Source organism: Thunnus thynnus, chromosome 4 (genome assembly GCF_963924715.1).
Source record: "Thunnus thynnus chromosome 4, fThuThy2.1, whole genome shotgun sequence".
Classification (NCBI taxonomy): domain Eukaryota; kingdom Metazoa; phylum Chordata; class Actinopteri; order Scombriformes; family Scombridae; genus Thunnus; species Thunnus thynnus.
The window spans coordinates 12,422,778-12,447,044 of NC_089520.1; the positions used below are offsets into that span (position 1 = coordinate 12,422,778).

Here is a 24,267-nt window from a genome sequence, read left to right on the forward strand (position 1 = left end):
GCATCCCTGCTTCTCAGTGGCCAAAAACATCAAAAAAATATGAGTAAACCTGGTCTCATACAATATGTGTGCATCTTGTGTATGTAACCCACCTTTCACTGTAGTACTTGGTCTTATTTCTGTATTACACAGGTTTAATACAATATTAATTTGAGGTTTAATGCAAGTTTAAATGCCAACCCAATAGTGTTTGTAGTTTTATACCAGTAAACTGACACTTTAATATAAGACCAATATATCTAAGTGGATGTTTTGGAGGTTGTTGTGAATCACACTTGCACTTCTGAAAGATGAGGAGAAACAGCATTTATTGAGACATCGGAGGAGCTTTGTCTTTATTCACAGTTTGTTTTTAATCCAAATCAGTTGATCAAAAGTGACATTCATTTAGAGGTTTGAAGTCACTGATATTGTAGCAAACTAATCAAGGCTCCACTAACCCAGTAGTTGATGTTTAATTTTCAAAAAAAATAGCAAGAGTGGGAGAAGAGAAAGGTTTGGGTCACACTTGACAAGATCATCTTGCATAGTTTTCACCCTATCATCCATCATAGACATTACTGCCTGGTCATCAGAATCAGTGATGTCTTTAAATGACTTGCAGGTTTCATAGTCTGTGCAGGGAACAGAAAGGCAAATTAGATTAACACTGACAATTTAAAAAAACAACAGTTTATACTGCATTTTATTATATACACAACAATTTAAAAATGTTATTATGGCACCTTCTATGGTAAATTATTATATATACTTTGGTATACCATAGTAATACCCTGACAACATCCAGATTTCTAACTGACCAAGTAGATTCAAATGATTCTTCAAGCCATTAAAAATCTAAAAGATGTAAAAGTCTCACCATGATCTGACTTTAACATCTGTGGTTTCATCCAGCCAAGACACTCTGCCTGCGCCTCAAACTCCTTCAGTTCATCAGCAGTGACATTCTTTCTCCTACCTGGTGAAGAGGAGATGCAGTTAAGATAAAAGCTTTGTGATGATTTTCTATTGACATATGTCACAATCACAGCCGCGATTCCAGTTTATCCTTTGTGTTTCTGGTGTTTCCCTTTCCCCTGTGTCTGTGATGTGGGTGTGGTGCTCCTCTCACTCTCCTGGCTCCCCGATTGCTTTCCAGTCTACACACCTGTAGTACATCAACCCCTTTACTCAGTAGTATATCAACCCCGCTTCTTCATCCACTCATCGCCAGATCGTTGTTTCAGCCATTGTAGTAGGTCATGTCCAGGCCAACTTGAATTGTGCATTCAAAGTTTAGTCTCTCATGTTGTTTTGTTCGTTGAACTAACCTTGTCTCTCTTTGCCACAGGATTACTGCATGACTACCTGTTTTCCTGCTCATCTCCCTGCCTGCCGACCAGTCATCCTTGCACCCCGTCTACAAGGGGAGGGCCTGAATCCAAATACATTATTTGGCAATGCACAAATAGTGTTGTTTTTTTTTTATGAACATTTATTTTGCATAAAATATTTTTTTAATTATTTGTTTTCGGTAACAAAAAAAAAAACATGTCAAATACCAGCGTGTAGTTCGGTTACATCGCTATTTCAGTCTGTCTCCTCTGCTCCGCTGTCTATCAGCACATGTCAACGAGGGGAGTCACATGCACCTGCTACATGACGCACATTTCCTTATTTGTACATCAGTCCCGGAGTTGGGGGTGTTCGCCAGAGATAAAGCTGAGCTACTGACACACGCAAAGTGCTTTCAAGGGACTCTCCATAACTTGTTGTTCCCCTTCTCCTTTCTACAAAAATACGTTGTAAAACTAGGCAATAAATGAAAAATGCCACGCAAGAATTGCCACTGAAGTTCTTCTCTACATGTGTAATGTGTGTGCTTTCTCTGTGTTATAGACCGGGTGTATAAATCATTTGAGGTCTATCTGCACATTTGTGATGCACTTTTTTTTAGCTCAGTAGTCAGCACAGTCATCTGTGATCTGGGAGACTGGAGTTCAAGACCCCGTATGGGAAAATCCATCGCAAGGTAGTTTATTTATCTTTATCTACTAGATTCCAAGCTAGCATGGCTTCCATCCAGCCATGCTCACATCTCTCTCTTCATCCCTGCGCTGCCCTGCTTCACCAGCTGCCAGCTTCCCTCTGCCCCTCTGCCTTCGCTTGCCAGTCAATAAACTTTTCCTTACTCTATCCTATCCTTATTCCAACTCTGAGTCTGTATCCTGCACTTAGGTTCCCCCTTGTTGATCGTAACAACATATCAGTTTACACCACACCACTACAATATAAAACACTATATTTTATATATTGACTGTCTTTGCTATTAACAGCCGGTTAGAGAAAGATAGATAGATAGACACAAAATACAGTAATAACTAAGAATAGAGTCAGGTTTTCCTTTCTTCAGGCCAACTGGGGGCAGCAGAAACAAGTGGTGAACACAACACTGACATATCATCACCTTTTAAGCTTATTTTCCCATAGACAATGTTACGTGACTCACAGTTTGAGCGAGCCTGTCCTTGAAAGTAAAACAACCTAATAGGTTGTAATGTCAGTCGCCAAAAATGACCTATAGTTACGTTTGAGTGACAGATGCCATCTAGTGGCCGTAATAATTATGACCCAGGAAAATGCCGCATTTCAGATGACGTCTATATGAGGAGACAAATTTCCATATTCAGACGTGGCGGGTTTACAATTACAATTTACAATTTCATTTCGCAGATGCTTTTATCCAAAGTGACGTACATCAGATAGCTGATATAACACAAGCAGGGATCTAGTCAGGAGAGAACAACACAAGTAAGTGCCATAGAGCTAAGTTTGAGTGGAGACTGTGGAGAAACAACTTGTTCAAACACTGGAATTGCACAGGGTGTTTGATATATTTCAATCTGGTTTCCGTAAACTGTACTCCACTGAAACAGCTGTCCTTAAGGTCTCAAATGACATTTTAATGGCTGCAGATGCCGGAGACTGTTCTGTTCTAGTGCTATTGGACCTTAGCACAGTGTTCAATACTGTGGACCATCACATTCTAATCCACAGGCTAAATCACCTGGTGGGCTTTTCTGGGACTGCATTGGAGTGGTTCTCCTCATATCTGACAGATAGATCTTTGTCAGTCTCTGTAGGTGAATTTGTTTGGGATGTGGTGTCCACCAGGTATCGTTCTTGGGACCCATTCTATTCTCCATATACATGCTGCCACTGCGACAGATCATCAGCAGTTTCAAGGACATCTCCTACCAATTGTATGCCGATGACATCCAGTTGTACTTTTCATTTAAACCTAATGAGCTTCACAAACTCTCTGTACTTAACAACTATTTCACATAACTAGGAACACAATTAGGAATTGGATGGCAAACAATTTTCTGCAGTTAAATGCAGACAAAACTGTAATCCTGATCTTTGGCCCTGATAATCTTCAGTCATCAATCAGGCAGAACCTTGGTGCCTTATCATCATCTTCCCAGTCTTGCGTTTCTTTCACCTTAGAAACATAGCCAAACTCCGGTCTGTGGTATCAAGAAATGAAATGGAGATGATACTTTAATGCTTTTATTCCATCACGTTTGGATGACTGTAACTCTCTTTTTACCTGCCTTAATAAATCTTCCGTACACTGCCTACAAACTGTCCAAAATGCTGCTGCTAGGCTTTTAACACAATCCTACAGATAGTCACATATAACTCCTATTTTAATCTCACTGCACTGGCTTCCAGTAAATTTTAGAATTCATTTCAAAATTTTGGTACTCACTTATAGAGCCCTACATGGCCAGGCTACACAGTATATTACAGACCTTCTGCACCCCTAGACCACTAGTCGAGCTCTTAGATCCTCCACCCAGGGCTTTCTAAGTGTACCTCGTACACATTTTAAGACCCAGGAGGATCATGCTTTCCAGTCGGCAGCCCCTAAGCTTTGGAATAGTCTTCCAACAAGCTTAAGGTCCTTGGATAATGTAGACTCTTTTAAAAGCAGCTAAAAACCCATTTGTTCAGACAGGCATTTGGGTTGTATGTGTTATTTTATCTTAATTTGTTTATTTTATCTGCTCTCCTTGTATATTTTATCTGGTGTCTTTCTTTTTATTTATTCTGATTGCATTTAATTTAATTTAATTTAATTTTATTTTATTTCTTTGACTGTGAAGCACTTTGTAACTGGTGTCATATAAATAAATTTTGCTTGCTTTGCTTGCTTTCTTGCACAGAGGCAATGCATAGAGTGAATAGATTGCATAGAAGCAGATTTTTTTTCTTTTCTCTACCTTCAGTCCATCAAGTGTAGAGGTGTTCGCAAAAGAGCTGGGTCTTTAGCCTTCTCTTGCAGATCGAACAGAGTTTGGTAAGTCGTTCCACCACAGAGGAACTACAGAAGAGAAGAGTCTAGCTAGCGACTTAGGACCCTGTTGTGGTGGTGTTACCAGGCGCCTTTCATTGGCCGAGCGTAGTGCGCGGGATAGAGTGTAGACCTGAATAGGGAGTTCAGGTAGGCGGGAGCTGTTTTAGTTGCTGTTTTGTAAGTGAGTGTCAGGGTTTTGAATTTGATATGGGCAACTGATTGGGTCGGGTGGCAGGTTAGTGACTTAGCTGCAGGAGACTGCTGTTCACTTCCTGTTTCCTACCACAAGTGTCACATTTACAATTGTGAGTCAGGACACTTTTTTAAAAACCATAACTATGATTGTCAAGGTATTTACTGTTGCCATGACAACGAAGGTTACCTAACTGTAAGAAAGTAGTTACTTTAACTCACACCATGTTAAAAGTGATCATTTTAACCCAAACCATAATCTTTCCCTCACCAAGTGTGTTTGTGCTTAAACTTAACCAGACTTAAACCACAGTGTTGTCACATCAATAATTATTTTTTAACAATTATTTGTAACGGTTTTGGAAAGCCCAGACAAATGTTGTTGTCCTGCTGATTCCTGCTGATAGAGGAGTCAGATTAGAAAACGCTCCTATGGGTCGTTCTGGAGTACATCATCAAATGACCTATTTGGTCGTTTAATTTAGAGAACTTGTTGGTTTGAGCTCTTCTACATCTTGGATCGGCATGAAACTCCCCCGGTTAAATCATCAGTACAAAAGATAAAGAACTGCTTTAGAAAATATCTGGCTTTTTGACAAAAAGTCAAAGACTGTGTACATAAAGATTTCAGGGTAGAATTCAACTATGACTCACAATGTGCGTTTTGGTAAAAAAAAAACAGCCAATCACTAAGCTTAAAATTAGGTCATGTGAGCTGCTATAACTAAAGATTACAATGTTGAGAAAACTGATTTTACAATCTGCAGTGTGAATCAGTTTAGTTTCAATTCCTGGGTCACTTTTGAGTCAATTTACCAACTATAGTGCCGCGTTTTTGTTGACAATTTTTTCTTTTTTCTTAGCCATCTGCCACGCTGAAATCACAGACAAATTGTGATTTCTCAGAAACAAAATTGAAATCATTGAAACTGGTGGTCACAATATAAACCTATAGAATCGGTACATTATCCTGAGGATATTGTTTAAAGACAAATTGAAAATTCGAATACAGAATGGGGAAAAACATTTCTGGAACCAGTGACCCCTCTCACTTTGCAACTCTATAAACTCTCTTTTAGCTCAGTTTTTGGTCTCTACAAACTCCTGAAGGAAATATCTGGCTGACTGTGCAAACAAACTGTCTGTTTGATACTGAGCAGGTAGTGTACAGCTGCTTGCCATGACTGAAAAGAACAATAAGAGGGCAATGAGAGTGAAACAAAACAGTAAAGTTGCAGCTGGACAGCTAAACAATGAGCTGAAACTCGCTAAAGTTCGCAGAGGGGAGCTGCAGAGTCAGCGGATTCTCTGCAGGTTCATCACTACGAGTGATGCCGCTGACATTACACATTGTCATTTGATAAATTATCATAAAAAATATTGATTATAGCTGCTTTAATATCTATATTTATCCAGTGAGCCTTGAATTTATCATTTAAATTTAGCATATCTTAATCATCAGTATTAGTTAGGAATGTTTCTTCCCTTCATCAGATATGTCTGGATTATAGATTATAGTTTTCTAATCTAATGCAAATGGAAATAGTTAATTCTGAATGGTCTGAAGCCAGGCAAGGAGATTAATCTCTTCATTATGTGCACAGTCTTCCTGCAGAGAGTGTCAATGTCATATTTACCTTTTTTACCATATTTCAATATTTTTTTGATTCTTTTGATATTTAATGTTGTCCTTACTGAAGAGTGTGAGAGTTTTAAGGTCATGGTCCCCCTTTAAAACAAGACAGTCAGGACACCCAGTTTGCACCAGGAAAAATGATTTACCAGTTACGAGATCTGTTGGAAACATAAAAAGAGTGTGGATGGTAATAATCATTTAGTCAATAGTTTACATTCTCAGCAGTAATAAAAGTATAATATCATAATAACATTAACTCTTCATGTACGTGTATCAAAATGTTAGAAACAAAAATATCAATATTAACTCATTGATCACATTGGCACTTTAAATAATTACATTGGATTTTTTTTTTTTTTTTTTTTGGTATTTTTGTGTATGGTAATGTTACAGAATGAGAGTAAACAAGCAAGTGAATGAGACAGAAAGTCAGAAGTCTGCAGTGTACAGTAAAAGTTAAAATAGCAATTAAACACCAGTGCACATAGTATATCAAATAAAACTCTTACTGTCACTGTCAACATCAAGCACTATGGTGTTGTTCTCATAGCGAAGTGGTGTAGATTTGTTGGTGCAATATCCATGACTGCAAAGGATTTGTTAAAGGTTTAATAAGTGAAAGAATAACTGTACAGTACATGAACATGTATGATGCACAAATACTCTGACTGTGGGACACATCTTTAATTGAAAGATTCATGTCAATAAATCAACCACTATATCAAGTAAAAAGATTGCTAACCTGTCAAATTTTATGTTGGCATCGTAGATGTTTGGTGTGTCCTTAGCAGTAATGTCCATTGCAATACTTGGCCAAAAAAGAGCGTTCACCAATAAAGGAAACCAACACTTGTCAGCAGATGAGGCTATGACGTGCCATCTCCCAGACAACTGCAATAACAAGAAAAGGACACATTGTTGATATTTTTAAACTAATGTTAAACATTTTTTTCCCGAAACACATTTCTGAAAAAGTAAATATAAGTACAAATAGGTTTAATAGGTTCAATTTAGTTTTGTCTAATGAGGCAGTTTGAAAATTACATTGTTAGTTATAAATGTGGAAAGAGACTTACATCTGGACTTTTGTCCTCTGGATTCAGCAACTTCTCGCAGGCCAGTGACGCAGGCTGGCACACTGAGGTGAGACTCAGCACAACAATAGCAACACACAAAGTCTTCATCGTGGCTCTGATACCTCTTCATCTCTCTCAGCTCTGTTTTATATTGATATCACTGACCAATTATTTTTGAGCCTCCTCCACCCACCCCTGCACCTCTGCAGATTACAGTGAACCAAATGTTAACCCTGAATGTTATTTCAGTAAGTCTTGATGTTTGCTTATCAAACACAAAGCTATGCAACACATTTCCCAAACTAGAGTAAAGGGAAACTTGGGTGAGTGTCCTATTTATCAGAATCCATTTTGGTGGTTTTTAGACAGTTAGCTCAGCTTATAACTTTCATGAACCAAAAGGCAAACGTCTCAACATAAATTGGGCAGCTGGCTTCACCCTGAACAGGTGGTTAGATATCACTGAGTTCATGTAGCCTCATTATTTATTTATTTATTCATTTATTTATATGTATTTACATGTATTTTTCAATATTAAAAAAATAAAAATATTTCACAGTGTACATAACAAGTATGGTAATAATAGTTAGTTTTTGTAACAACAACAACAAAAAAAGAGTGTTTCAGAACAGTCTTGGACAGGGTATGCCCACCTGATTTTCTCTGTGCAAACCCACAATATGATTTCTGACTAATGTTTTGCACCCAAATCCACAGATGGGGAAGCATGAAGGACCCCTACATGCTCTGTGCAAGCATGTTTTTTTTTCTCTGATACACCTCCTTTGATAAGATAATTTATATTAGTAATGTAGAAATGTTTTTTTGAGCTGTATTTGTGACCGTGCATCTTCAATGTAGGACTTTATGGTGCATCCATGAATGCAGCACGTGTTGCAGCCAGCACAGGCGGCGGCAGCAGACTATGTTTTCTGAAATTACAAATTTATGCCTATTTGCTCTGTGAGAGACATAGTTGCAAGCCTCAGGAGCGTCACTAGAGATTTAAGGTTAGGGGGCCCCCAAAATGTCTGTTTGTCATGAATTTTTAGAGTAGCAATAGGTGTAAAATCAACACAATAGATCTGTTTCTTCATAGTTTGTATTAGGCACAGATCTAATATGACTTAATGCTTTCCATCCACTTACAACAGGCACAGATCAAGCAAAGGTACTGAAGTCAAGGAATGTTATCTCCTCTCTCTTAGATAAGTTGCAGGTCCTAAGTGTATTATTCATACACAGACTGATGTTTGATGTGGGAACCTCTAAAACTAAAAATGTCATAAAATCATTGAAGCTAGCTTATGCCTAGTATGAGTAATAGGCCTATGTCATAAAATTCAGAATTAATTTTAACTGAAAGCTTAAACAACTCCCACTCGCTTGATCACTAACCTCCATCAGACCTGCTCCTTCATCCCTGTCAGTCTCCTCCAGCTTCCTCCTCTCCCTCTCCTCGCCTGTTTTCAGTAACATGTTATTTTTATTAAACTCAGATTAACAAGAACTCAAGGCTTAATGAATGATCAACCAGTTTAAATTTGTATTTGTCTGAACTGGCAAACTCTTCTCACCTGACTGGCCTTCGGCGGAGCTGCTGCCTTTTTGAAGAAATGTTGTTTATCCATTCACAGGTTGAGGAAATGAGGGATATAAAATATAAAATTGCATTATGATCAACACAATGTGACCTTTTCACTGACATTAACTGATTATAAACAACAATCTATGCCTATTTATATGATTGTTTCGAAATACTTAAGAGGCATATAAAAGCAAAGTATGTAAAGAGCTATCAATAACATTATTTATATCTCTTTCACTTGTTCACACTTTGGCTGGCTGGCTGGCTGGTCAGCTAGTTAGTACAGTGGACACCACTTATAGTGATCACGTCTGTCTGGGTCAAATTAATCACTATAACGGATAATTATCATAACCGATTTTTTTCTTTTTCGTCTCATGCAGATAACCATATAATTGACATTTGTATATATTTGTATACCTCCGCACCCCTGAAAATGGTGCCGCAGCCACCAATTACAATATCATATGTGTATCATGGGAGTAAGATAAAAAATAAAAATAGTTACCGTCATTTTATTTTCCCCCCCATGTTTTCATGTATGAAAAGACCCAAAATGAACACTGTAAGCAGACTATTGATTACTATAAGCAAATTATTTAAACAGCATTTGTATAGAACTGATTCTGTCCTGAGCTTTTTGATCCATATAAGCGGTTTCCACTGTGTAATGTTAGTGTTATATAGCCTATCCTCTGGTCTTTTCCTCACTTAAACCTAAAGTTAGCTAACATTAAGCAGGTAAAAAACAAGTAACAGCTTGATAGCTCGCTACATTGACCATCATTTGCCACAAATTCATATTGGAGCTTGGTATCTTCACTCTGTTACTACTTAGGGGAGAACAGGGTAAATAGAGCCAGTGGATAAAATGAGCCACCCCCATTACCTAGGTAACCATAAACAAAAGTAATCATGGTACCACAAATTAAGAAAGTATAGTTCACATTACTCAATCCATCTTGGACTCAAGAACATGGAGAGAGTGGTCAGAAAAACAGAGCAAAAAAAAAAAGATTTTTGTCATGCCAAGTGAACTCATCATGTTACTTAAGTTATCAGTCTTGTATCTTAATTAAAATAGATAAGTTTTGGACATTATTACATGTTAATTTAAGTCAGTGCAAGCTACAAAACAAGGTCATAAACGTAGCATAACTGTGGATCTGAGCCACTGTGTGAAACAGTTTTGTCAAAATGGAGGTTGTGGGGTAAAACGTGCCAGTGATGTTGGGGCAAGTTGAGTCAATGGCTCAATATACCCCCCAAAATTATTTTCTGATATTCTAGAGACTAGAGACACTGTTCATGTTTGATCCCTGTTACAAGTGCTACAATGCTGATGAATAAATACCTAATTGTTGACTAATGTTAAGTTTAAGCCACACACAAACATGCCATACATACAGACGGGTGACAAATTAAAGGAAAAACCAACATAACGTGTCTTAGTAAGGTGTTGGGCCACCACATGCCACCAGAACAGCATCAATATACCTTGGCATTGATTCTACAGTCTCTGAACTTTTCTGGAGGGATGAACATCATTCTTCAAAAAGATATTCCCTCATTTGGTGTTTTCATGATGGTGGTGGAGAGCGCTGTCTAACACGTCAGACCAAAATCTCCCATAGGTGTTCAGCTGGGTTGAGATCTAGTGACTGTGAAGGTCATAGCATATGATTCACATCATTTAATACTCATCAAAGCATTCAGTGACCCCTCGTGCCCTGTGGATGGGGGCATTGTCATGCTGGGAGAGACCACTCCCATCAGGATAGAAATGTTTCATCATAGGATAAAGCTGATCACTCACAACTACTTTGTATTGATCAGCAGTGACCCTTCCCTCTAAGGGGACAAGCGGACCCAAACCATGCCTGCAAAATGCCCCCTTCAGCATTACAGAGCCACCAGATCCCCTCACTGTAGGGGTCAAGCATTCAGACCTGGACCAGTTTTTCCTTTAATTTGTCACCTGTCTGTATACACAAAAGCACATTTACACACACATTCTTTCTGTAAGTAAGACACCAAGATCACATTTTCCTGGGTTTTCCTGGGTTTCTGCGGGTATTACAGGTGGTTCATCGCTAATTACTCTGCTATTGTGAGACCCCTGACAGATCTGACAAAAGGCTATCTGCCAGCACAAGTAAAGACAGCAGTGGCGCATGGGGCCACCTACTTTAATAACTCTGAGCCTTTTAGGGATCAGTGGACCCCAGCCTGCACTGCTGTCTTTCAAAAGATAATCCACTGTCTCACTCATGCTCCTGTCCTGGCTTTTGCCGACCCGACAAAGCCTTATATACTGCACGTGGATGCCGGCTTTGAAGGTTTGGGCGCAGTGCTCGATCAGGAATATCTGGAAGGATTACGCCCTGTAGCCTTTGCCAGTTGGAAGTTGAGAAACTCTGAAAGAAACTACCCTGTCCATCAACTTGAGTTTCTAGCACTGAAGTGGGCAGTAGTCGATAAATTCCATGACTACCTCTATGGGGCAAAGTTCACCGTGAGAACTGAAGAAGGAGACAGTGTACTTGTTCGAGCTTTGGGAGTTCCTGGAAAACACCAAGTTAAAAGAAAAGTGGAACCTACAACCCTATATGGTCATTGGAAAGCTTCCTAACTTACCTGTTTATCGGGTGAGGCCTGAAGGGGGAAGGGGAATAGTAAAGACGTTTTACAGAGACCATCTTCTACCCATAGGGTTCTTAGTGAGGATGCCTGAAGTTCAAGAAGGGAGCTCCATCTCAGAGGCCGTCCACCAGAGCCTCCAGTGCTCCTGCTCAGAAAAGAGCACAACGAGAGGAGGAACAGACCACTGGTGAACCAGGGCACAGTGTTTCAGAGACGGAGGAGGAGCTCCCATGCTGATGAAAGGCCTGATACAGTCAGTGGGGATGGAAATAGTGCCCTTGATACTTCCCCCAGCGAAGAGAGAAGGCATGACCATGCTCCTATGGCAGAAGGGGAAACTAATTGTGGTATACTACCATCAGAGGACCCTGTGGTGGACACAGGACTGGAAGTGGGAGACGTCCCAACAACTAGTGCACCCAATGATGGGGTGGACCTTAACAGTGCCCCTGCTGCTAAATGAGCAGTTAAGCCAGTCATTTGTTTGAGTTATGATGAACCAGGAGAACCTAAGCTCAGGAACATCCCTTCCTAATGGCATCCCTGCTTCTCAGTGGCCAAAAACATAAAAAATATTAGCAAACCTGGTATGATATAATATGTGTGCATCTTATGTAAGACCATGTATGTGTATGTAACCCACCTTCCACTGTAGTACTTGGTCTTATTTCTGTATTACACAGGTTTAATACAAGATTAATTTGATGTTTAATACAAGTTGAAATGCCAAACCAAATAGTATTTGTAGTTTTATACCAGTAAACTGACACTTCAATATAAGATCAGTATGTTTAAGTGGATGTTTTGGAAGTTGTTTTGAATCACACTTGCACTTCTGAAAGATGAGGAGAAACAGCGGAGGAGCTTTGTCTTTATTCACAGTTTGCTTTTATTCCAAATCAGTGGATCAAAAGTGACATTCATTTGGAGGTTTGAAGTCACTGATATTGTAGCAAACTAATCAAGGCTCCACCAAGCCAGTAGTTGATATCTAATTCATTAAATATGTGATTAAGGGATTAGATAAAATCTCTGGGTCGCACTTGAGGAGATCACCTCGGATGTTTCTCAGCCTCTTTTTAATCGCAATCAACATTGCTGGGATATCATCATCAATGTTTACAAGTGACTTGGAGGTTTCATAGCCTGTGCAGGGAACAGAAAGGCAAATTAGATTAACACTAACAATAAAAATAATAACAGTTTATATTGCATTCTATTATGTACATGACAATTTAAAAATGTTATTATGGCACCTTCTATGGTAACTTATTATATATACTTTGGTATACCACAGTAATACCCTGACAACATCCAGATTTCGAACTGACCAAGTAGATTCAAATGATTCTTCAAGCCATTAAAAATCTAAAAGATGTAAAAGTCTCACCATGATCTGACTTTAACATCTGTGGTTTCGTCCAGCCAAGACACTCTGCCTGCGTCTCAAACTCCTTCAGTTCATCAGCAGTGACATTCTCTCTCCGACCTGGTGAAGAGGAGATGCAGTAAAGATAAAAGCTTTGTGATGATGATGATAAACAGCTGCTTTAGAAAATATCTGGCTTTTTGACAAAAAGGGACAAGACTGTGTACATAAAGATTTCAGGGTAGAATTCAACTACAACTCCCAATGTGCATTTTGGTAAAAAGCAGCCAATCACCAAGCTTAAAATTACGTCATGTGAACTGCTAAAACTAAAGATTACAATGTTGAGAAAACTGATTTTACAATCTGCAGTGTGAATCAGTTCAGTTTTCATTTCTGGGTCACTTTTGAGTCAATTCAGCAACTACAGTGTTGCGTTTTTGTTTAGAACTTATTCTTTTTCTTAGCTGTCTGCCATGCCGAAATCACAGACAAATTATGATTTCTCAGAAATGAAGTTGAAATCATTGACACTGGTGGTCACAATATAAACCTATAGGATCGGTACATTATCCAGGAGAATATTGAGGATATTGTTTAAAGAAAAATTGGAAATGGGAATTCAGAATGGGGAAAAACACTTCTGGAACCAGCGACCCCTCCCACTTCGCAACTCTATATAATCTCTTTTAGCTCAGTTTTTGGTCTCTACGAACTCCTGAAGGAAATATCTGGCTGACTGTGCAAACAGACTGTGTCTGTTTGGTACTGAGCAGGTAGTGAACAGCTGCCTGCTGCAGCTGAAAAGGATGATAAGAGAGCAGCGAGAGTGAACTAAAACAGTAAAGTTGCAACCAGAAATGAGCTGAAACTCACTAAACAAGAGAAAAATATTGATTATTGCCACTTTAATATCTATATTTATCTAGTGCACCTATAATTTCTCATTTAAAATCAGCATACCTTAATCATCAGTAGCAATATTTTTTCCCTTCATCAGATATGTCTGGATTATGTTATAGTTTTCTAATGTAATCCAGATGGAAATAATTAATTATGAATGGTCTGAAGCCAGGCAAGGAGATAAGTCTCCTCATGACATGCACAGTCTTCCTGCAGAGAGTGTCAGTGTCATATTTATCCTTTTTTCCCATATTTCCCATTTTTTTTATTCTTTTGATTATTTAATCTCTAAATTCTCCTTACTGAAGAGTGTGAAAGCTTTAACGTCATTTTCATTGTCATTGTCCATCTTCATAACAAGGCAGTCAGGACACCCAGTTTGCAGCAGCAACAATGATTCACCAGTTAGGCGGTCTGTTGGAAACATAAAAAGAGTGTGGATGGTAATAATTATTTAATTAATAGTTTATATTCTCAGCAGCAATAAAAGTATAATATCATAACAACATTAATACTTCACATATGTATATCAAAATGTTAGAAACACAAATATTATTAACACATTGATCATGTTGGCACTTCAAATAATTACGTTGCAACAGCTCTATTTTAGAGTGTCCTACAAATGATTTCATACCATTAGTAGAGTACTGAAATCTATCACAGGGCTTCAATTATCTCTGTGAATTATTTATTCTATTTTGACTTTTTTTATTTCTGTAGGCCTTGTTTGGTAAAGTCACAGAATGAGAGTAAACAAGCAAGTGAATGAGACAGAAAGTCAGAAGTCTGCAGTGTGCAGTAAAAGTTAAAATAGCAATTAAACACCAGTGCACATAATATATTAAATAAAACTCTTACTGTTGCTGTCAACAGCAAACAAGGTGTTGTTCTCATAGAAAAGTGGTGTAGATTTATTGTCGCTATATCCATAACTGCAAAGGAATTTGTTAAAGGTTTAATAATTGACAAAATAACTGTACAGTACATGAACGTGTATGATGCACAAATACTCTGACTGTGGGACACATCTTTATTTGAAGATTCATGCCAACAAATCAACCCCTATTTCAAGTAAAAACATTGCTTACATCTTCATTTTAATGTTGGCATCATAGAAGTTTGGTGTGTCCTTAGCAGTAATGTCCATTGCAACACTTGGCCAAAGAAGAGCGTTCACTAACAGCGGAAGCCAACAGTTGTTAGCAGATAAGGCTATGAAGTGCCATCTCCCAGACAGCTGCAATAACAAGAAAAGGAAATATTTCACTTTAAATGTGATTTTTTTCCCCCCATAAACACATTTCTGAAAAGGTAAATGTAGTACAAATAAGTTTAATAGGTTCAATTTAGTTTTGTCTAATGAAGCAGTTTGAAAATTATATTGTTAGTTATAAATGTGGAAAGAGACTTACATCTGGACTTTTGTCCTCTTGTTTCAGCAGCTTCTCACAGGCCAGTGACGCAGGCTGGCACACTGAGGTGAGACTCAGCACAACAATAGCAACACACAAAGTCTTCATCGTGGCTCTGATACCTCTTCATCTCTCTCAGCTCTGTTTTATATTGATATCACTGACCAATTATTTTTGAGCCTCCTCCACCCACCCCTGCACCTCTGCAGATTACAGTGAACCAAATGTTAACCCTGAATGTTATTTCAGTAAGTCTTGATGTTTGCTTATCAAACACAAAGCTATGCAACACATTTCCCAAACTAGAGTAAAGGGAAACTTGGGTGAGTGTCCTATTTATCAGAATCCATTTTGGTGGTTTTTAGACAGTTAGCTCAGCTTATAACTTTCATGAACCAAAAGGCAAACGTCTCAACATAAATTGGGCAGCTGGCTTCACCCTGAACAGGTGGTTAGATATCACTGAGTTCATGTAGCCTCATTATTTATTTATTCATTCATTTATTTATATGTATTTACATGTATTTTTCAATATTAAAAAAATGTTTTTTGTAACAACAACAACAAAAAAAGAGTGTTTCAGAACAGTCTTGGACAGGGTAGGCCCACCTGATTTTCTCTGTGCAAACCCACAATATGATTTCCGACTAATGTTTTGCACCCAAATCCACAGATGGGGAAGCATGAAGGACCCCTACATGCTCTGTGCAAGCATGTTTTTTTTTCTCTGATACGCCTCCTTTGATAAGATAATTTATATTAGTAATGTAGAAATGTTTTTTTGAGCTGTATTTGTGACCGTGCATCTTCAATGTAAGACTTTATGGTGCATCCATGAATGCAGCACGTGTTGCAGCCAGCACAGGCGGCGGCAGCAGACTATGTTTTCTGAAATTACAAATTTATGCCTATTTGCTCTGTGAGAGACATAGTTGCAAGCCTCAGGGGCGTCACTAGAGATTTAAGGTTAGGGGGCCCCCAAAATGTCTGTTTGTCATGAATTTTTAGAGTAGCAATAGGTGTAAAATCAACACAATAGATCTGTTTCTTCATAGTTTGTATTAGGCACAGATCTAATATGACTTAATGCTTTCCATCCACTTACAACAGGCACAGATCAAGCAAAGGTACTGAAGTCAAGGAATGTTATCTCCTCTCTCTTAGATAAGTTGCAGGTCCTAAGTGTATTATTCATACACAGACTGATGTTTGATGTGGGAACCTCTAAAACTAAAAATGTCATAAAATCATTGAAGCTAGCTTATGCCTAGTATGAGTAATAGGCCTATGTCATAAAATTCAGAATTAATTTTAACTGAAAGCTTAAACAACTCCCACTCGCTTTCTTCTTGATCACTAACCTCCATCAGACCTGCTCCTTCATCCCTGTCAGTCTCCTCCAGCTTCCTCCTCTCCCTCTCCTCGCCTGTTTTCAGTAACATGTTATTTTATTAAACTCAGATTAACAAGAACTCAAGGCTTAATGAATGATCAACCAGTTTAAATTTGTATTTGTCTGAACTGGCAAAATCTTCTCACCTGACTGGCCTTCGGCGGAGCTGCTGCCTTTTTGAAGAAATGTCGTTTATCCATTCACAGGTTGAGGAAATGAGGGATATAAAATATAAAATTGCATTATGTTCAACACAATGTGACCTTTTCACTGACATTAACTGATTATAAACAACAATCTATGCCTATTTATATGATTGTTTCGAAATACTTAAGAGGCATATAAAAGCAAAGTATGTAAAGAGCTATCAATAACATTATTTATATCTCTTTCACTTGTTCACACTTTGGCTGGCTGGCTGGTCAGCTAGTTAGTACAGTGGACACCACTTATAGTGATCACGTCTGTCTGGGTCAAATTAATCACTATAACGGATAATTATCATAACCGATTTTTTTCTTTTTCGTCTCATGCAGATAACCATATAATTGACATTTGTATATATTTGTATACCTCCGCACCGCTGAAAATGGTGCCGCAGCCACCAATTACAATATCATATGTGTATCATGGGAGTAAGATAAAAAATAAAAATAGTTACCGTAATTTTATTCCCCCCCCCCCCATGTTTTCATGCATGAAAAGACTGAACACTGTAAGCAGACTATTGATTACTATAAGCAAATTATTTAAACAGCATTTGTATAGGACTGATTCTTTCCTGAGCTTTTTGATCCATATAAGCGGTTTCCACTGTGTAATGTTAGTGTTATATAGCCTATCCTCTGGTCTTTTCCTCACTTAAACCTAAAGTTAGCTAACATTAAGCAGGTAAAAAAACAACTAACAGCTTGATAGCTCGCTACATTGACCATCATTTGCCACAAATTCATATTGGAGCTTGGTATCTTCACTCTGTTACTACTTAGGGGAGAACAGGGTAAATAGAGCCAGTGGATAAAATGAGCCACCCCCATTACCTAGGTAACCATAAACAAAAGTAATCATGGTACCACAAATTAAGAAAGTATAGTTCACATTACTCAATCCATCTTGGACTCAAGCACATGGAGAGAGTGATCAGAAAAACAGAGCAAAAACAAAAGATTTTTGTCATGCCAAGTGAATTCATCATGTTACTTAAGTTATCAGTCTTGTATCTTAATTAAAATAGATAAGTTTTGGACATTATTACATGTTAATTTAAGTCAGTGCAAGCTACAAAACAAGGTCATAAACTTAGCATAACTGTGGATCTGAGCCACTGTGTGAAACAGTTTTGTCAAAATGGAGGTTGTGGGGTAAAACGTGCCAGTGATGTTGGGGCAAGTTGAGTCAATGGCTCAATATACCCCCCAAAATTATTTTCTGATATTCTAGAGACTAGAGACACTGTTCATGTTTGATCCCTGTTACAAGTGCTACAATGCTGATGAATAAATACCTAATTGTTGACTAATGTTAAGTTTAAGCCACACACAAACATGCCATACATACAGACGGGTGACAAATTAAAGGAAAAACCAACATAACGTGTCTTAGTAAGGTGTTGGGCCACCACATGCCACCAGAACAGCATCAATATACCTTGGCATTGATTCTACAGTCTCTGAACTTTTCTGGAGGGATGAACATCATTCTTCAAAAAGATATTCCCTCATTTGGTGGTTTGATGATGGTGGTGGAGAGCGCTGTCTAACACGTCAGACCAAAATCTCCCATAGGTGTTCAGCTGGGTTGAGATCTGGTGACTGTGAAGGTCATAGCATATGATTCACATCATTTAATACTCATCAAAGCATTCAGTGACCCCTCATGCCCTGTGGATGGGGGCATTGTCATCCTGGGAGAGACCACTCCCATCAGGATAGAAATGTTTCATCATAGGATAAAGCTGATCACTCACAACTACTTTGTATTGATCAGCAGTGACCCTTCCCTCTAAGGGGACAAGCGGACCCAAACCATGCCTGCAAAATGCCCCCTTCAGCATGACAGAGCCACCAGATCCCCTCACTGTAGGGGTCAAGCATTCAGACCTGGACCAGTTTTTCCTTTAATTTGTCACCTGTCTGTATACACAAAAGCACATTTACACACACATTCTTTCTGTAAGTAAGACACCAAGATCACATTTTCCTGGGTTTTCCTGGGTTTCTGCGGGTATTACAGGTGGTTCATCGCTAATTACTCTGCTATTGTGAGACCCCTGACAGATCTGACAAAAGGCTATCTGCCAGCACAAGTAAAGAAAGCAGTGGCGCATGGGGCCACCTACTTTAATAACTCTGAGCCTTTTAGGGATCAGTGGACCCCAGCCTGCACTGCTGTCTTTCAAAAGATAATCCACTGTCTCACTCATGCTCCTGTCCTGGCTTTTGCCGACCCGACAAAGCCTTATATACTGCACGTGGATGCCGGCTTTGAAGGTTTGGGCGCAGTGCTCAATCAGGAATATCCGGAAGGATTACGCCCTGTAGCCTTTGCCAGTTGGAAGTTGAGAAACTCTGAAAGAAACTACCCTGTCCATCAACTTGAATTTCTAGCACTGAAATGGGCAGTAGTCGATATATTCCATGACTACCTCTATGGGGCAAAGTTCACCGTGAGAACTGAAGAAGGAGACAGTGTACTTGTTCGAGCTTTGGGAGTTCCTGGAAAACACCAAGTTAAAAGAAAAGTGGAACCTACAACCCTATATGGTCATTGGAAAGCTTCCTAACTTACCTGTTTATCGGGTGAGGCCTGAAGGGGGAAGGGGAATAGTAAAGACGTTTTACAGAGACCATCTTCTACCCATAGGGTTCTTAGTGAGGATGCCTGAAGTTCAAGAAGGGAGCTCCATCTCAGAGGCCGTCCACCAGAGCCTCCAGTGCTCCTGCTCAGAAAAGAGCACAACGAGAGGAGGAACAGACCACTGGTGAACCAGGGCACAGTGTTTCAGAGACGGAGGAGGAGCTCCCATGCTGATGAAAGGCCTGATACAGTCAGTGGGGATGGAAATAGTGCCCTTGATACTTCCCCCAGCGAAGAGAGAAGGCATGACCATGCTCCTATGGCAGAAGGGGAAACTAATTGTGGTATACTACCATCAGAGGACCCTGTGGTGGACACAGGACTGGAAGTGGGAGACGTCCCAACAACTAGTGCACCCAATGATGGGGTGGACCTTAACAGTGCCCTTGCTGCTAAATGAGCAGTTAAGCCAGTCATTCGTTTGAGTTATGATGAACCAGGAGAACCTAAGCTCAGGAACATCCCTTCCTAATGGCATCCCTGCTTCTCAGTGGCCAAAAACATAAAAAATATTAGCAAACCTGGTATGACATAATATGTGTGCATCTTATGTAAGACCATGTATGTGTATGTAACCCACCTTCCACTGTAGTACTTGGTCTTATTTCTGTATTACACAGGTTTAATACAAGATTAATTTGATGTTTAATACAAGTTGAAATGCCAAACCAAATAGTATTTGTAGTTTTATACCAGTAAACTGACACTTCAATATAAGATCAGTATGTTTAAGTGGATGTTTTGGAAGTTGTTTTGAATCACACTTGCACTTCTGAAAGATGAGCGGAGGAGCTTTGTCTTTATTCACAGTTTGCTTTTATTCCAAATCAGTGGATCAAAAGTGACATTCATTTGGAGGTTTGAAGTCACTGATATTGTAGCAAACTAATCAAGGCTCCACCAAGCCAGTAGTTGATATCTAATTCATTAAATATGTGATTAAGGGATTAGATAAAATCTCTGGGTCGCACTTGAGGAGATCATCTTGGATGTTTCTCAGCCTCTTTTTAATCGCAATCAACATTGCTGGGATATCATCATCAATGTTTACAAGTGACTTGGAGGTTTCATAGCCTGTGCAGGGAACAGAAAGGCAAATTAGATTAACACTAACAATAAAAATAATAACAGTTTATATTGCATTCTATTATGTACATGACAATTTAAAAATGTTATTATGGCACCTTCTATGGTAAATTATTATATATACTTTGGTATACCATAGTAATACCCTGACAACATCCAGATTTCGAACTGACCAAGTAGATTCAAATGATTCTTCAAGCCATTAAAAATCTAAAAGATGTAAAAGTCTCACCATGATCTGACTTTAACATCTGTGGTTTCGTCCAGCCAAGACACTCTGCCTGCGTCTCAAACTCCTTCAGTTCATCAGCAGTGACATTCTCTCTCCGACCTGGTGAAGAGGAGATGCAGTAAAGATAAAAGCTTTGTGATGATGATGATAAACAGCTGCTTTAGAAAATATCTGGCTTTTTGACAAAAAGGGACAAGACTGTGTACATAAAGATTTCAGGGTAGAATTCAACTACAACTCCCAATGTGCATTTTGGTAAAAAGCAGCCAATCACCAAGCTTAAAATTAGGTCATGTGAGCTGCTAAAACCAAAGATTACAATGTTGAGAAAACTGATTTTACAATCTGCAGTGTGAATCAGTTCAGTTTTCATTTCTGGGTCACTTTTGAGTCAATTCAGCAACTACAGTGTTGCGTTTTTGTTTAGAACGTATTCTTTTTCTTAGCTGTCTGCCATGCCGAAATCACAGACAAATTATGATTTCTCAGAAATGAAGTTGAAATCATTGACACTGGTGGTCACAATATAAACCTATAGGATCGGTACATTATCCAGGAGAATATTGAGGATATTGTTTAAAGAAAAACTCAACTCTATATAATCTCTTTTAGCTCAGTTTTTGGTCTCTACGAACTCCTGAAGGAAATATCTGGCTGACTGTGCAAACAGACTGTGTCTGTTTGGTACTGAGCAGGTAGTGAACAGCTGCCTGCTGCAGTTGAAAAGGATGATAAGAGAGCAGCGAGAGTGAACTAAAACAGTAAAGTTGCAACCAGAAATGAGCTGAAACTCACTAAACAAGAGAAAAATATTGATTATTGCCACTTTAATATCTATATTTATCTAGTGCACCTTTAATTTCTCATTTAAAATCAGCATACCTTAATCATCAGTAGCAATATTTTTTCCCTTCATCAGATATGTGTGGATTATGTTATAGTTTTCTAATGTAATCCAGATGGAAATAATTAATTATGAATGGTCTGAAGCCAGGCAAGGAGATAAGTCTCCTCATGACATGCACAGTCTTCCTGCAGAGAGTGTCAGTGTCATATTTATGCTTTTTTCCCATATTTCCCATTTTTTTTATTCTTTTGATTATTTAATCTCTAAATTCTCCTTACTGAAGAGTGTGAAAGCTTTAACGTCATTTTCATTGTCATTGTCCATCTTCATAACAAGGCAGTCAGGACACCCAGTTTGCAGCAGCAACAATGATTCACCAGTTAGGCGGTCTGTTGGAAACATAAAAAGAGTGTGGATGGTAATAATTATTTAATTAATAGTTTATATTCTCAGCAGCAATAAAAGTATAATATCATAACAACATTAATACTTCACATATGTATATCAAAATGTTAGAAACACAAATATTATTAACACATAGATCACGTTGGCACTTCAAATAATTACGTTGCAACAGCTCTATTTTAGAGTGTCCTACAAATGATTTCATACCATTAGTAGAGTACTGAAATCTATCACAGGGCTTCAATTATCTCTGTGAATTATTTATTCTATTTTGACTTTTTTATTTCTGTAGGCCTTGTTTGGTAAAGTCACAGAATGAGAGTAAACAAGCAAGTGAATGAGACAGAAAGTCAGAAGTCTGCAGTGTGCAGTAAAAGTTAAAATAGCAATTAAACACCAGTGCACATAATATATTAAATAAAACTCTTACTGTTGCTGTCAACAGCAAACAAGGTGTTGTTCTCATAGAAAAGTGGTGTAGATTTATTGTCGCTATATCCATAACTGCAAAGGAATTTGTTAAAGGTTTAATAATTGACAAAATAACTGTACAGTACATGAACGTGTATGATGCACAAATACTCTGACTGTGGGACACATCTTTATTTGAAGATTCATGCCAACAAATCAACCCCTATTTCAAGTAAAAACATTGCTTACATCTTCATTTTAATGTTGGCATCATAGAAGTTTGGTGTGTCCTTAGCAGTAATGTCCATTGCAACACTTGGCCAAAGAAGAGCGTTCACTAACAGCGGAAGCCAACAGTTGTTAGCAGATAAGGCTATGAAGTGCCATCTCCCCGACAACTGCAATAACAAGAAAAGGAAATATTTCACTTTAAATGTGATTTTTTTCCCCCATAAACACATTTCTGAAAAAGTAAATGTTGTACAAATAAGTTTAATAGGTTCAATTTAGTTTTGTCTAATGAAGCAGTTTGAAAATTATATTGTTAGTTATAACTATGGAAAGAGACTTACATCTGGACTTTTGTTCTCTTGTTTCAGCAGCTTCTCACAGGCCAGTGACGCAGGCTGGCACACTGAGGTGAGACTCAGCACAACAATAGCAACACACAAAGTCTTCATCGTGGCTCTGATACCTCTTCATCTCTCTCAGCTCTGTTTTATATTGATATCACTGACCAATTATTTTTGAGCCTCCTCCACCCACCCCTGCACCTCTGCAGATTACAGTGAACCAAATGTTAACCCTGAATGTTATTTCAGTAAGTCTTGATGTTTGCTTATCAAACACAAAGCTATGCAACACATTTCCCAAACTAGAGTAAAGGGAAACTTGGGTGAGTGTCCTATTTATCAGAATCCATTTTGGTGGTTTTTAGACAGTTAGCTCAGCTTATAACTTTCATGAACCAAAAGGCAAACGTCTCAACATAAATTGGGCAGCTGGCTTCACCCTGAACAGGTGGTTAGATATCACTGAGTTCATGTAGCCTCATTATTTATTTATTTATTCATTTATTTATATGTATTTACATGTATTTTTCAATATTAAAAAAATAAAAATATTTCACAGTGTACGTAACAAGTATGGTAATAGTAGTTAGTTTTTGTAACAACAACAACAAAAAAAGAGTGTTTCAGAACAGTCTTGGACAGGGTAGGCCCACCTGATTTTCTCTGTGCAAACCCACAATATGATTTCTGACTAATGTTTTGCACCCAAATCCACAGATGGGGAAGCATGAAGGACCCCTACATGCTCTGTGCAAGCATGTTTTTTTTTTCTCTGATACGCCTCCTTTGATAAGATAATTTATATTAGTAATGTAGAAATGTTTTTTTGAGCTGTATTTGTGACCGTGCATCTTCAATGTAGGACTTTATGGTGCATCCATGAATGCAGCACGTGTTGCAGCCAGCACAGGCGGCGGCAGCAGACTATGTTTTCTGAAATTACAAATTTATGCCTATTTGCTCTGTGAGAGACATAGTTGCAAGCCTCAGGAGCGTCACTAGAGATTTAAGGTTAGGGGGCCCCCAAAATGTCTGTTTGTCATGAATTTTTAGAGTAGCAATAGGTGTAAAATCAACACAATAGATCTGTTTCTTCATAGTTTGTATTAGGCACAGATCTAATATGACTTAATGCTTTCCATCCACTTACAACAGGCACAGATCAAGCAAAGGTACTGAAGTCAAGGAATGTTATCTCCTCTCTCTTAGATAAGTTGCAGGTCCTAAGTGTATTATTCATACACAGACTGATGTTTGATGTGGGAACCTCTAAAACTAAAAATGTCATAAAATCATTGAAG

General features: G+C 38.4%; 3 protein-coding genes across 3 annotated transcripts; all 3 read right to left on the reverse strand.

Annotated features, from left to right (window-relative positions):
* Positions 1 to 291: 291 nt before the first annotated feature.
* Positions 292 to 7,463, reverse strand: LOC137182244 (uncharacterized). Its single transcript, XM_067588572.1, has 6 exons — positions 7,247 to 7,463; positions 6,913 to 7,061; positions 6,680 to 6,756; positions 6,230 to 6,328; positions 860 to 958; positions 292 to 614 (listed from the first exon to the last, which is right to left on the reverse strand). The coding sequence occupies exons 1-6, from the start codon at positions 7,352 to 7,354 to the stop codon at positions 436 to 438; spliced, it is 711 nt and encodes a 236-aa protein (XP_067444673.1). The 5' UTR covers positions 7,355 to 7,463; the 3' UTR covers positions 292 to 435.
* A 4,857-nt stretch (positions 7,464 to 12,320) lies between these two features.
* Positions 12,321 to 15,341, reverse strand: LOC137182245 (uncharacterized). Its single transcript, XM_067588573.1, has 6 exons — positions 15,165 to 15,341; positions 14,841 to 14,989; positions 14,611 to 14,684; positions 14,053 to 14,163; positions 12,868 to 12,966; positions 12,321 to 12,623 (listed from the first exon to the last, which is right to left on the reverse strand). Exons 1-6 carry the CDS (start codon positions 15,270 to 15,272, stop codon positions 12,469 to 12,471), a joined length of 696 nt encoding a protein of 231 aa, XP_067444674.1. The 5' UTR covers positions 15,273 to 15,341; the 3' UTR covers positions 12,321 to 12,468.
* A 4,912-nt stretch (positions 15,342 to 20,253) lies between these two features.
* LOC137182246 (uncharacterized) lies at positions 20,254 to 23,142 on the reverse strand. Its single transcript, XM_067588574.1, has 6 exons — positions 22,967 to 23,142; positions 22,644 to 22,792; positions 22,414 to 22,487; positions 21,857 to 21,967; positions 20,732 to 20,830; positions 20,254 to 20,487 (listed from the first exon to the last, which is right to left on the reverse strand). The coding sequence occupies exons 1-6, from the start codon at positions 23,072 to 23,074 to the stop codon at positions 20,333 to 20,335; spliced, it is 696 nt and encodes a 231-aa protein (XP_067444675.1). The 5' UTR covers positions 23,075 to 23,142; the 3' UTR covers positions 20,254 to 20,332.
* Positions 23,143 to 24,267: the final 1,125 nt, after the last annotated feature.

Bases quoted from the DNA above. Each gene is read 5' to 3' on its own strand.
- LOC137182246 (XM_067588574.1), bottom strand. From the start codon at position 23,074: ATGAAGACTTTGTGTGTTGCTATTGTTGTGCTGAGTCTCACCTCAGTG. The intron at 21,968-22,413 runs GTAAGAGTTTTA...TGTTTCCAACAG, and splicing joins GTTTGCTGTTGACAGCAACA to ACCGCCTAACTGGTGAATCA. The intron at 20,831-21,856 runs GTAAGGAGAATT...CCTCTTCACCAG, and splicing joins TAAAGCTTTCACACTCTTCA to GTCGGAGAGAGAATGTCACT.
- LOC137182245 (XM_067588573.1), bottom strand. From the start codon at position 15,272: ATGAAGACTTTGTGTGTTGCTATTGTTGTGCTGAGTCTCACCTCAGTG. The intron at 14,990-15,164 runs GTAAGTCTCTTT...TTGTTATTGCAG, and splicing joins AAGAGGACAAAAGTCCAGAT to CTGTCTGGGAGATGGCACTT. The intron at 14,685-14,840 runs GTAAGCAATGTT...ATTCCTTTGCAG, and splicing joins GCCAACATTAAAATGAAGAT to TTATGGATATAGCGACAATA.
- LOC137182244 (XM_067588572.1), bottom strand. From the start codon at position 7,354: ATGAAGACTTTGTGTGTTGCTATTGTTGTGCTGAGTCTCACCTCAGTG. The intron at 7,062-7,246 runs GTAAGTCTCTTT...TTGTTATTGCAG, and splicing joins CAGAGGACAAAAGTCCAGAT to TTGTCTGGGAGATGGCACGT. The intron at 6,329-6,679 runs GTAAGAGTTTTA...TGTTTCCAACAG, and splicing joins GCTTGATGTTGACAGTGACA to ATCTCGTAACTGGTAAATCA.